Source organism: Schistocerca gregaria, chromosome 3, assembly GCF_023897955.1.
Source record: "Schistocerca gregaria isolate iqSchGreg1 chromosome 3, iqSchGreg1.2, whole genome shotgun sequence".
Classification (NCBI taxonomy): Eukaryota; Metazoa; Arthropoda; class Insecta; order Orthoptera; family Acrididae; genus Schistocerca; species Schistocerca gregaria.
This window is the reverse complement of record NC_064922.1, coordinates 612515763-612530137: the sequence shown is the minus strand read 5'-3', so window position 1 is coordinate 612530137 and position 14375 is coordinate 612515763. Positions and strand designations below refer to the sequence as shown.

At 40.0% G+C, this 14375-nt stretch overlaps 1 protein-coding gene across 1 annotated transcript in view; it reads left to right on the top strand.

The window, feature by feature from the left end:
* The first annotated feature begins 919 nt into the window (after positions 1 to 919).
* Positions 920 to 14375, top strand: part of LOC126356192 (MOB kinase activator-like 2) — a 349077-nt gene continuing 335621 nt past the window's right edge. Inside the window, exon 1 of the mRNA XM_050006976.1 lies at positions 920 to 1241. Within this exon, the coding sequence (XP_049862933.1) occupies positions 1237 to 1241 (5 nt within the window). The 5' untranslated portion in view covers positions 920 to 1236. The remainder of the gene's footprint in view (positions 1242 to 14375) is intronic.

The following is a 14375-nucleotide window of genomic DNA, read 5'->3' as shown; positions in this document are numbered from 1 at the left end:
ACAATCTTCAGTGTTTTGTAATTTTTCACTCCATGCAGATGGAATTCGGCTCCAAAGTCAGTTTTGGAGTAGTGTGCTGAATGTGGATGATGGAAAAGGAAATGAAGTAGGTGAAATCAAAGCCTCATGGGAAGTCCTTTGTTTTCTCCATCTAACAAACAAGAAATTCTACTCATGTACCTTCCAAATACGTTAGTCCAAACTTATGATACTGTATTCCAGGAGAAAGGTGTGGTCCATACTCTGCTATGTACTAGGTCACTAGAGAACCGAGAGGGGCAAGAGGACTGACAAATTAGTCAACCAGGATAACAATTTTGTGTCAACACAGAAGGTAATTATGATGGAGAGACAAAGTCAGACAGTGACAAACAAGCTGTGGTAAGTGACTGCGATAATCCAGCACACTCTCTCTCTCTCTCTCTCTCTCTCTCTCTCTCTCTGACATGAAGCTCCACTGGAATCCAATGCATCACATTTTAACAGCCTTTGTTTCTGTTTTGATATGCCTTTTTATGGCGTTTCATGAATGAACTGCGTCAAAAAGGGTTTCAAATAAATGGAAAAATTTAAAGCTGACGCAGTAAGAAAAGGCTTCTCATCCGTTTTGGGCTGAAGGAATAAGTTAGTTGGACAACTGTATCAGAACCTCGGTTAATTTGAGTAACACTGATATTCGATACCTGTGCTATTGTTATATCTACACTGGCAGCAGCAATATACAAATCGATGTTACCACGATAAAAATGTTACTCCGTGAATGTTAGTTGTATTTGAACCTACGTCATTCCAATTACCTTCAGTCGCATTAGAAATATACCTTAAGTATTTATCAGATACATGCTTCATCTAAGAATCTCTCCCACAGAGCAGAAGACGACAAAAGTGTAGTGGAGTCAGTCGGACTTTCTTTCTATACAGCATTCTAGCAATAAGTAATTAAGACATGCGCTTCGCTTCCTCGACAGCAACTCTAACGCAGCTTCTTGCTTCTACCTATTGTGTACACGTAGTGCCAAATTTCACCGAGAGATCGCTCTGAGCTATTTGTTTTTTTAAGGGAGAATTGTGGGAACATTATTCCTTGGTCAGACGCCATGTTTATTTTTTGTGTGCAGTGTACGGGTCGTGTGAAGCAAAATCATTAGTGATTTGGTTTTGTTGGAAAGTGACATTTGAAAAGTATTCAAACTGGATAGGCTACCCGAATATCTCCGCGATACCGTGGACTGGTTTATGGGGTGAGTGTTCTCAAAAACGTAGAAAATCGCTATATTTTCGAAGTACCTGAAGTCCTCTCCCGTGTAGGGGATGTAAACTGAAATGTCAAGACTCCTGACAGCAGTGTTATCACGTTGACAGCTCTAAGTATTGTTATGACATTTGAATTAGAGCATTCGTTCGTTCAGTACATTGCTTATATCGATTGTAGCACTGAAGTAGTCGGTACAAAAATAACTCTTCTGTGACAGATCCATAGCAGACTATTTTCCCCAAGAGGAACACAATCAACAATATCGTATGAAAGCTTGACATCATAATTGGATGGGTAATAATGATCTGGCACATCAAAACAAACATCTCTTACAAAACTTTAGTACTTTTGTGAACAAATGCGATTATTTCTTACGGTGAAAATTTTGCAAGGTAAACATAAAATGAATAAAAGTTTAGGAATTGTAGGACATGTAACGATTAAACGAAGATTTCAGTTTTATAGCGTTTTTTTAATATGTTGTACATCAGAGCTGTTGCTGTTACCGTCTCAGTTCGACGCTTACTCAGTGGACTTAACAGTTTCAGATTTTCATCCATTGTTTGAAAAGAATTTCAGCTTGTCGAATTACGTCTCATGTTTCAGCGAAAGAAAAATTTATGCACCTAATCGTAGCATTACACTTACTGAATTTCTATGCTTGTAACTCTTTCACGAAATCGTGATTCGTTTGTAAATATTTGTGTGCGTTTGTGGATGCGGTAACTGCCAAGTCTTGGTGTTTGTAAAACGGCCCTTGGACTTTTGTACCAAGTAAAATTCTTCATCAGTAATGGGAAAGGTACTCCATTTTTTCGTTTTCATGTATCTGTGAAGAAGGATAGTTGCCTGGCCGCCTTGCTAACATGTGTTTTGCTGGGCTTATAATGCTTTTAATAACGATGTTGTAGGCTACATTCTTGGAATGTTTTTCTATATTGTGTGTGACTTACTGCAATATATTTACACGCGACATGAAAAAATAACACGAAGAAACCCATGATCCTTATGTAGCATCGACTATATTTCACGTCCGGGTTTATGTTAGGGACAGCATAACTGATGTAAAACGTTGTATGGCGTAATCCATTCCTCGATGTGGCCTTGCCATGTAGTTCTAAAGAACCTTTTGGTTGTTAATGCAAATTGATAATATTAAACCACTCGTATTCTGTATACAAGTCGTATAATGGTGTTTTGAAACCAATATTTGTAGGAAACTGATGAAGTATTCAAGAGAGTGTAGTTGATCTAAATTAAGTTAACATCAGTAACATGTTTCTCGTTTCGTAACTCAAGCTATCCACTCACTCCTTTGAGGTTACTTAATTTTTTTATGCTGTTTAACAAAGGATTTATGAATTCAAATCAATGCCAAAAATAAAAAAAAATCTATTTTGCTTTTTTTTGTACTTTCGGAAAGCCATTGCTGTTTTTCTCTGAGAAACTTGGTATCAAGTAATCGTCTGCAAAGTGGACTTGTTGCAGATACATGAGCATGTGTTTCTCAAATAGCAACATTGTCATAATAGTGGTAATTAGTGCAAAAATTGTAGCAGAAATGAATGGAAGACGGAAGGGGAAAAATTCTTTCTCCTTTGCTGAATATTTGTGACAGGATAAAAGTATGTGAAGGGAATGTTGGTGCATTTCAGAGTTTGTGTATTTGCCATTCTAGTTGAGTACACAGAGTATTCATTGTGGACTGCCTCATAGCTTGGACCTGCCACTGTCTCTGTTCTCTTTCACTTACAAAAAGGTCTTGGACAAATTATGCCAGATGAAGTTGCAAATGAGGGAAAAGAGATGTATTTGTGAGTGTCTTGTAAATATAGCCTAGATGGTTTTCAGAAATTAAATTACATTCACAGGCAGTGCTATGTGTTGGTTAACATGCGAGAACTCTAACAATGAAAGCCTTCAGTACAGCACTTGTTTCTCATTCAGATGAACAAGTGAACATCTTTTTCAAGTTAGTCATGAGAACTTTTATGTGGGAATACTGAACAGTCTGTAAGCTTATAAGAATATATCATTGTTTTGCATGGTTCTTGAACACTAGGCTTTTTATGCACAAGGTTTGTAACTATGATAAGGCAGATATTGCCATCAAGCCATGTATACCTAAATTTCTTCATGTAATGGTTGAGACCTGTTCATAAGGCATGAGTTAGTTGGTGAAATATCTTCAGAGTAAGTCAGGAATAACACATTATTGCAGCTTTTCATTTTTCATGAAGAACAACATATTCTCTGTAATTTTGTGAGAGAAACATTTAGTTGAGTTAGGAAATAGCAGCCTTTGCCTATTGTGTGCCAATCTCATTGACTTCCAAACTAAGGAGAAGTTAAATGTTTGATAAATATTTCAGCATAGCTGATCCATTTTTCTGGCAATATAAACCTTCTGTTAAAATTGTTGGTATACATTTGTACCTTTAGGCATACCAGCATCCATGAATTTCTCATCTTCGATGCTTTCTTTGCTATTATGGGTTATTACAGTACTTTTTGTAAGCTGTGGAATGGATTCGAATAAGGTTTTACTGTGCTGAAGTAATATAAATTGTTGATTGTAAAACATGTTGCTCAGAAAGTAAGTCCGAACAGCAGTTTATCATGCAGGGTCGCCTCCCTTTCAGGATTATTACAAATCTACCAGTATTTAATGGATGCCCTAATATTATGCCACTTGTCACCCACCAAAGCTAGCTATTAAATGCACAGATTCTATTTTCTTAGCCAAAACTGATTATTTGTTGTTTCCAATGTTCTAGTTCTGTACAGGAAGGAAAGGCAGTGGAATGATTCAGTAGAACAATTGGCCACATTATAAATATGGTGTGCCCTGCATTGGTAAATAAGCAGTACCTGAAACACACATGCTGCTGTCACAGAATAAATTTACCTGGTATAGAGGAGGGGGTCTTCATTTTCAAATGTATATTTACGAAACATATTTTATTCATAGTGAGTAAAAGTGGAACAGGAAATGGTTCTACAGCAGTATGAAACTTATATGTAAATAAAATGTTTCATTAAAGAATTATTCTGTGTCATTTTTATTGTGTTTACTGTAACAAGTTTTGGAAAGTTTGAGGCTAACCCTGTTGGGTTGGGCCCTCAATTAATTGAGTCTAATTATTTCCATTCTTGTTAGTCCAGTTTTCACTACTGTTGGTAACAGAACATATATAGCTACTTATTAGTTATTTTCCATGTGGGGAAATGACTTATGTGCATCAAAGGCTTTAGTCTATATGAAGTTTGTTTACAGAGCTGTATTGTTCATTTAGTATTAATTCTCCATTCCACTGACAGTTCTGTGCAGCTGCACTCTCAGGTGGTATATTATGTGGTAACCATTTTGGAGCAGTTTCCTACTTAACTCACTAGAAATAATTCACTGACACAGTGGGCCTACTCAAAATAATAATGAGATTGTGTTTATGCCAAAAACATGTGGTAGAACAGATAATACATCGTCTCACAATAAAGAAAACATTTAATTTGATGCAGTTTTTCTACATTCCTTGCAAAGACAAATGTTAGATGTGTCAGTATACATTTCTTGATTAAAATATTGTTATATCACCCTATCTTTTTTCTGTATGTGTTGACTCTGTAGTTCCATGATTGATTTGCTCAATGTGTCTTCTTTCCTCCTCCAAACTGTGAGAGCTGGTCAAATGATTTAAAATACTGGACTATTATTCAGAAGGATTGTAGTTCAAATCCTGGCCTTGCATGCCAGATTTACATTTTGCTAGGTTTCCGCAAATTGGTCAAGGCAAGTACCAAGATAGTTCTGTGTCTACAGTCTGCAAACCACTGTGAATTGTATGGCTGGGTACTTTTCATTGTACTAACCTACCTATTAGAGATTCTTGTTCCATTTATGTAGGAGCACAAGGAGAATGATGAGCCTGTGTGTGCACTGTTACTCAGATCTTGTCTTCTTGATCCCTACAGGAGCCATGCTTAGGAGGATGTAGTGTATGCCTAAATTCTTCATGTTAAGCTGAATCTGAAAACTTCAAACGTTTATTGGCTATTTCTTTTGAAAGGAGCACTGCTGATTTCCTTTCCCATCCATCAACCAACCTGAGCACGTTCTACATCTCAAATGACTTAATCTTTCACCTTTTCTTCGTTTTTCTCAATACCTTGTCATTTTATCCCACAATCTGGTTCTTTATATTCCCTTCATCTAAATTTTGATACTGGTGTCATTCCACTGATGATGCACCATCATTTTGGACCTATCTTGCATTGATGTGTGTGAATTTTGTTCCCTTTTGCAACTGCTTTCCAGTCCTCCTGATTTAGTTTAGCCTGTTGTTCCCGGTTAATCATGTCGTGTTGCTTATCTTTGTGGTCAACATGTTGTTTATCCAAACTCTTTTTGTGCTCCTTGTGTAAATGCAAATCAGTTCCCCCCAGGCATTATGTTTTAAATCCTCTCCCTTGTGTTGACTTGTCTGTTTCATGTTACTTACTATTTCTGATTGCTAACATTGCATGTTGACCAGTCAGAGATCAGACTACTGGAGAATGGAGAGGACGCCATAACACTGAATTAGAAGAGCTGTACAAGGAGCCTAACATCTTGGGAGTGATGAGAAGCAGAAGCAAAAGACTGCAATGGGCTGGACATGTTGTTAGAATGGAGGCAACAAGATGGCCCAAAATCACAATGAACTGGATCCCGTCAGGCAGCAGACCAGTGGGAAGACCTAGAAAGAGGTGGATTGATGGAATGAGAGAAGACCTGTTGCAGCTGGGAGTCATGGAAAACTGGAGACAGATAGCAGAAGACAGAGACGGATGGAGAGCTCTAACTGTGGTGGCGCACGGTCCTCTGGGCCTGATCGCGTGAATGAATGATATGAACATTGCATGTTATAGTTTGGTATTATCCAATAGGTTTGTCTTTCCATAGGTTGTGTTTACAACATATCATAAGTTCTGTAGTCAGTTCTAGTCTTTTTAATATATAGATCACCCATGATGTTCCTCCTGGTACCGGAAGCTCTGTATATTCAGAACCACTTCAGCTTCAATCTTCCAGGTGGTTTGTGCATCAAATACCTTAGTTTTATCGTGTGCTACATTGAGGACAAGTAACACTGAAATTACAGCTAGACTTCCAGTGCAATTTATTTGCATTCATTTTTACGCAATAATGACATGTCTTCAGCAAAGGCTAGATAGTTTACTGAAATGTTGTGCTTTATATTGTAATCAATTTGAAAACCTTTTAAAAGTCACAGTTTTTTTTCTACATTGCTTGAACAATTAATCAAGAACCAATTTGAACAGAAATGGTGACACCCTATTTTTGGCAAACCCCTGTCCTTATTTCAAAGCTTTCCAGCACTGAGCTGTGACACTTGACCCTAGCAGCTGTATCAGTTCATGTGTGCAGTTATTAAGCCTCAGCTAGGGAAAACATTCAGTAACATATTCCTGTTGACAAATAATAATAGCAATGCTAGTGCAAATTATACCCACCATTACAATTTGTATCATCTATTTACTTCAAGGAAGCGCAAGGATGACCACCTTAATCCAACAACTCTCCCCACCATTTCTCTTACTTGGGAATTCAAATATGTACTGTCCCTGGTTATTAGGGGGCCTTCTGAATTGATTAGCTAGTTTCCAATTTTAATTTTTCTCATCTCAATGATATTACTCGTAAGTCACAGTGCCAACCATGGCACCTTTGTAGCTGTTTACCTTGAGACTTTTTTCTCCCAATCTATGGTTTCTCTACAGTGCTCACTATATGACAGTCTTTGTAACAGTGTACACTTTCTTGTGATCCTGTCAGTTCCTATTCACCTCCCGATGGACTAGTTAACCTATTGAACTCTTCAAAGAGTTGTGTACTTCTGCTATCACCTTTGTCTCCTCTTTGTCAGATTGCTTAGATGGGGTGGGAGGTGTCACCCAAGCTATTATATGTGCCACTGGAATTTCTGTTGGCTACCTCTGCCACAAGCTGGTGCCATAGGGGACATAGACATTGCTTCTGCTATTCAGGATTGTCATAAGGCCCTACAACATCTCAAGCAACATCCTTCATAGTTAACCTCTTCACTTTCAAGCAGCTTTACACTAAGGCTCACTGTCTAAGTGTACACAGTAATAAGGAAAGCTAGGAGTACTATGTCTCCTTCTTGGGAACACATTCCTCTTCATCTCGGATGTGTTACAATTTCTATCAACTATTTACGCACAGGTTTTGTGGCCAGAGAGCAGATTCTCCTCTTTACCATGTTGGAAATAATAGCAGTGCGAGTGCAAATGATACCCTCCATTACAATTTGTATCATCCATTTACTTTATAGTCTCCTGGGACACCAAAGATTGACAACTGTTTTGGATCTGTTTCTTCAGCACGGTGTTTGTACTGACGTGTTTGTTCTTGCTGAACACTTTGTGACCCCCTTTGTGTCAGTGTTTGCATCCTCTTCGTAGTTGGTTCTTAAAAACAGACACACCTCCTATCCTTCACCCCATTATGTCAAATTGTATAATGAACCATTCATATTTTTTGAAACTATTTTACCTCGTGACTTGTTCCGTGATAGGGCCCAAGGCCCTGATAAGATTCATAATCAGTTGCTCTGGGCAACATCAGACTGTTACTCAAAGACACCATCTACCCAGGGTCTTCATCTGTATTTGGTTAGAAGATGTTTTTTCTCCACAATGGTGAGATATCATCATCCCAGGCGAAAACCATCAGCAGCTACCAACCAATTAGCCTCATCAACATGCTATGCAAACTCCTTGAAAGGGTGATAGTCTGACAATTATGATTGTGGAGCCTTTCATCCACCTATCAGTGTAGTTTCCAGGAGGAAAGATCAACTATCGACCATCTAGCTGGATTGGAATCAGAAGGCAGGCATGTTTTTTCTAAACACCATCACATATTTGCAGTCTTTGTTGACCTGCGAAGGCATATGGCAGTGTTTGGTGCCATCTCATTTTACTTACCCTCTTTGACACTGGGGCTTTTGAGGCTTCCTTTTCTTGACTGAACACTAGCCTCAAGGCACCGTTTGCAGGGTCACCAGTAGGATTCTTTCCCATGACTACCAGTTCTCCCACCAAAAATTAGATTTCCACATTTCTTTTTGTTGTATTGTGGTACACCCTGACCCAGAGCTCTACTTGGATGCCCAGCACTTTTACATTATTGTACAGTCCTACGGTACATCTTGATCCAGAACTCTACTAAGTACCCAGCATTTGGATGTTATTGCACAGTCCCGATTTTTGGAACACCTCATTGATAATAAGCTGACATGGCTCCCCATTGTCAACTAAAAATTACATGCTTGTGAAAGCTCAACACACACTTCTTGAATGCCCACCACATCTTGGGATGTAGATAGTGCTACTCTCTCTTATATTTACTTTGCCCTGGTCCCTTCTCATTTGGACTATGACTACCAGCTGTATCACTCAGTAGTACCTTCAGCTTTGAAATTATTGGACCTACTCCATCACTGTGAAGGAAGACTGGCTAGTGGCACCTTCTGGACTAGTCCCGCAAGCAGCATCCTTGCTTGTGCGGGGATTCTCTCTTGAGTCCTAATGGTACCAACTCTTGTTCACTTTTGCAGTCATCCAAAAGTCTCCAAATCTTCCAACATATCAAACTCTTTTTGCCTACAAGGGTCTACCCTTGGGTGGGGTTACCAGTTTGAGTGTGTCTCAAGGCCCTGTGCTGGGACCTCCACCTAATCCCCTTAGAATTTAGAATGTGCCTGCCCCCTCCCCCTTAGAGTTTAGAATATGCCCCCCCCCCCCCCACACACACACTGCCACCGCCCATCTTTTCCTGTATGCCTTGCTTAGTACCCAGGCCAGAGTTAGGATGGACCTATTCCAAGGACCTAATTTTTCAGTTGCCCCTTTGATCTTTTGGTGGTGCTGTCATCATATAAACTGATGGCGCTATAGCCACGGATAGAATGGGATATGCTTTTACTTATTCAGCTGTTCAGGAACAGCATTTATTGCTGGGAGTGATTAGTGTTGTTTCATGGAATTGCTAGCCGTTAACAGAGCATTTCATTTTATTAAACACAGTTCATTAGACCACTTTTCAATTTGTAGTGACACAGTGTGTGATCTTCAGGCTCACCTTAGTCATACTGCCTGCTCACTTATCTTTATCTGGATCTGAAGTCTTGTGGATATTCCAGGGGATTAATTGGCTGACCATTTTACTAGAGAAGAGAGTACTCACTGCCCGTTCACTTTGATGACCTCATTTGCAGATTTGTGAGTGCAAATAATGCTTTTCCTCACTGAATTTTCAAACATCATCTGGTGGTCGATTGCCGCCTGTAATAAACTCCAGACTGTCAAGGGGACCACTGCTTCATGGTCTTTCTCCTTTGTTCATTCCAGAAGGAATCTCCTTTCCCTTGTCATCTCCACATCAACCATGTCACAATAACCCATTGTTTTATTTATTTATTTATTGTAACAAGACATTCCCACATTGTCGTTAGAACCTTAAAGGCAGCTCACATTGTAATAGATTGCTCCCTCCTATTGGCTCTCTACGCTAAGCGTGGTCTTCTGGATTCTTTGCCCCTAATATTGGCAGATGACTAACAGACAGCTGCTCTGGTTCTCCATTTTCTTCGTGGAAGTGTTTCTTATTCTCAGATACATGTTTAATTAGCTTTTGGGGTTGGGGCACCTTCTGCTGCATGCTGGATCTAGGGTGAATACTGGTCTATGTTCTTTTCCCAGCTGCCTTGGTCATTCCTCTTTTAGTCTGTTTTAATTGCTTTCAGATGCAATTAGTCCCCTTATTTCTGCTTCACATTATTTTTGTGTTTTAGAGGTAGCACTCTGATGAATAGTTTGTGCTGTTCCCCTCTTTAAATTTTATATTGTGTATCAGGGATGGGAGGGACTGCCCATGTTGCATGCAGAACCTCAGGGACACTCGCCCTCCTACTGTCCTGTTTCTTTATTTCACCTTATTTATTAGTGTTGATCCAACCAAAATCCATTATGTTTTTAGCCTTCTTATTTTTACTATTACAGTACACATCTCTGGGCTCAGTGGCATTGTTGAGTCTGTATCCGTCTTTGCCCTTAATCAGGTTGCAGGGGGTCAGATACAAATGGGGTTTCTCTCACCACAGTTGAGCCCTGGGAGATAGTTTAACTGCTCTGATCTATGAACCAGCCTGATCCACATACTTGTACTTCTCATTAAATTCTTTCTCCATTTTGCCATCAATAGTGCTTTTAATGTCTCGTTTTTACCCCTCCTGCGTGCTGTTGTAATTCGATCAGATTTCTGGCTGACTTCACTAACCTGGAAGAACTGCCACTTGAGCAAGGGGCTAATGACCCCACTGTTTAGTTCCTTAACTGTCAACCCACCTATCTTTTCCTTTCTCTTTGTTTCTCTTAGCATTTCTTATTGTTTAAGTAGCGGTTGTTCTGTCTCGTAGATTACAAAGTCCTGTTCATTATTCATTATCTTATTTCATATCTTTAGTATAGACTTGACTGCAGTCTCACACCCAAGAATTCACTACTCATATTTTATTCTTCTGTTGCTTTTGGCAAATTACACTGAACAAGCCGAACATTATGACCACCTACCTAATAAGATGTTTGGTTTGTGGGGCACTCAACTGCGCAGTCATCAGTGCCTGTACAAAGTCCCAATTTTTACACAGTCCAATGTAGCCGTTGTCACGAATGACGATGATGACGACGACAATGATGATGATGATGATGATGATGGTGGTGGTGATGATGAAAGGATGAGGACAACACAAACACCCAGTCTCCGTGTGGAGAAAATCCCCAAGCTGGCCAGGAATCGAATCGGGGACCGCCTACCTAATAGCTGGTATATCCACATTAGCCCAGATAACAGCGGTGACGCATCAGGCCATGGAAACATTGAGGCCTTGGTAGGTTGCTGAAGGGTGTTGGCGCCTCATCTGCACACACAAGTCACCTAATTTCCATAAATTCTAGGGAGTGGACCGCTGAGCTCTGACTCCACATTCAGTCACACCCCAGATGTGTTTGATCAGGTTCAGATCTGGTGAATTGGTGCGGAACAGCATATCAATTGGAACTTGCCTCTGTGTTCCTCAAACCACTCCAATCACACTCATGGACTTGTGACATGGGGAATTATCTTATTGACAATTGCCACTGCCATCAGCGAACATGATCGTCATTAAGTGGTGTAAGTGGTCTGCAACCAGTTTACAATACTCCTTGGCCATCATGGTGCCTTGCATGAGCTCCACTGGATCCATGTAAGCCCACATGAATGTCCCCCAGAGCATAATGTAGCTGCCACCAGCTTGTCTCTGTCCCACAGTACAGGTGTCATAGAGCCATTTTCCTGGAAGACGGCGGATTCACACCCTGGTATTGGGATGATGATGAAGGTATCAGGATTTATCAGATCTTGGAACACTGCCACTGCACCAACATCCAGTGTCAATAGTCACATGCTCGTTTCAATTGTAGGTGCGGCTCTCGTGGTGTTAAAATTGGGACCTGCCTGAGGTCGTCAATTGCAGAGACCCATCGTTAAGGAGTGTTCAGTGCACTGTATGTTCAGACACACTTGTACTCTGGCCAGCATTAAAGTCTGATGTTAGTTGTGCTACAATTCGCTGCCTGTCCTGTTTTACCAGTCAGCCCAGCCTATGACGTCCAGCATGTGTAATGAGGGGTGGCCGCCCAAGCCCACAATGTCTGGATGTGGTTTCCCCTTGGTTTTGCCATGTGTTGAAGACACACGCCACAGCAATCCTCAAATACCTAACAAGCTGTGCAGTTTCCAAAATGATCGTGCTGAGCCTCCAGGCCATCACAGTCTGCTCTCAGTCAAACTTGGGTAGATTGCACATCTTCCCCATTCTGCACACAGACAGCCTGCTCCCTGATACTACATGTACTGTGTATGTGTCTGACTGACAGGCATTCCGTACCAGGTGACACTGCTATCACCTGGACAGGTTTATATTGATAGTAGGTCGGTGGTCATAATGTTCTGAGTGATCAATGTAACCTGATTCTACTTTTATCAAGTCACTCATCACTTTTCTCATTTATTTTAAGCGTTAGCTTCTTTGCATATTCATCTTTGTTCAAAAGCCCTGTGTGAATCCCAAGTGTGTCAACAATGGTATTTGACTTCATTTTGGTAGCTATCTGCATATAAAGGTCATATTCTACTCTACAGCCTTTTCTGACTTTTGGATTCATTAGCCCTGTGTGTTGCTTTTCACAGATTGCTATATAGTGTAGCTGTCTTTTTCCAGTTGTGTTATTTGGAGATATTCTAAATGTTTTTTAGTTGCTGTGGCTGATAGTGTGGTGACAATTTTCATCGTACATCCGCTGTACACATTTATTTGCTGCTCACCATTCCTGTAGGTTCTTTTTTCAGTACGGAACTGTGTAACTGGCATTGCCAAAGAGGCCTGTTACTCCCCTTTTATCTGCTTGTGTTATTACCATATCCAGAGTGTTCCAGAATTGTTCAGTATCTTGCACTGTCAGTTCCAAATTTCTCAACCTTATGTGACGTGCATTAATTAAGGTATAGGTTGGTTTCCTATTATCAGTACTAGGTGAGGGTGTTTCTGATTCACCCCTTGTATTCAGTAATGTTAGTGACCTGGTGTCCTACCAATTATACATACCCTTTGATTCCATTGTGCTTTAATCCCTGAATCTCATTTCCTGCTGTGCCAGTATGCCAGTTCTAGTTTCTGTCACGCTGTTCAGACCTGGTTTTAGTTTTTCAACCTTGATTGTGATCTGTCTCAATGGTGCACAATTTAATAGTAATTTTTGGTTTTATTTGTGATGTCCAATTCTCTATGAATGCTGACAGGAGGTCAGACTTAACGTTGACATGTGGTGCAGGCTCCCCAGATTCCAATAGCTTGCTGACACCATCCGAGGTCAAAAGGAGTTTATTTATCCTGTGAAGGACATGAATGAATAACGTGTACTCCGTGCTTGCTTTCCAAATCAAATTGTTATGTGTGCTAACACAGTAACAGCGGTGAGGCTACAACTGAGGTAAAGAGCCTCAGAGAGTGTATACAGGCTGCCCCTAACATGGGATTTTCTTGTGCTGTCATGTTCAGTTTGTCCATTTTAGATATCATGTCTGGACTGAGTTCAGGTTCTCATTAAAGAAAATTTGTCCATCTTTTCTGCTGTTCGAGATCCTGGTTTTCTTCTGCTATTCATAAATTTTCTTCATCTTTTCACCGTAACATGGCCCTTACAGTGAACTATAGTCTGAAGCTAAAAAGACTCAATTTTTTAATGAGGTGTCACTCCTTTTGTTCTGGTTACTCTTTTCTCTGATGGGCTTCGGGCTGGGCATCCCCACAGTTGTTTTATTGATTGAAAGGGCTATATTCAGTTTTCCATGGGTCTATTGAATATATTCACCTGAAAAGTTAAGTTTGTGGTTGATTTACACCTGTATTTTGTAAATCGCTGCCTTATAGGCTGTTTAGCAGAGGACCTCTTGTTGTTGTACCACATACTAAAATTTTTTACTACCCCTTTCAAGGATGGATCACAGGAAAGAATAATTGTTTGGGTGTCTTTATGAAACTTATTATTCTCAAGATTTTAGATGCCTTTTTTACAGTTTCAGCTAGTCATATTTTTTGTGAGCATGTTTACTCAATCCTGTGATGCAAATGAGTATGTTATCATTCACAGTGCACCTCTACGTATAAGTTTCATGTACACTAGTAGACAGCATTGATCTTTCACAGTTAAAAAGTATTTCAATGTAGATCTTAAGTGCTTTGTAGTCACTCTCTCTTTTGCAGGCAAACTACAGTTTTCCAGTATTCTACCATTATACGGAAGACTTGCCATTTACATTGTCTGCATTTGAGCACATGATACTGTTGTTGGTACATGTTGCCTCAGATTTTAGACCGTAATATCGTCATCTACATGCATACGTCTGTGAAGTACTTCACAGACGATACTTCAGAGTTTCATCCTGTTCCAGTGGGGAGAATGACTGCTTAATTGCTTCTGTGTGTGCTGTAAT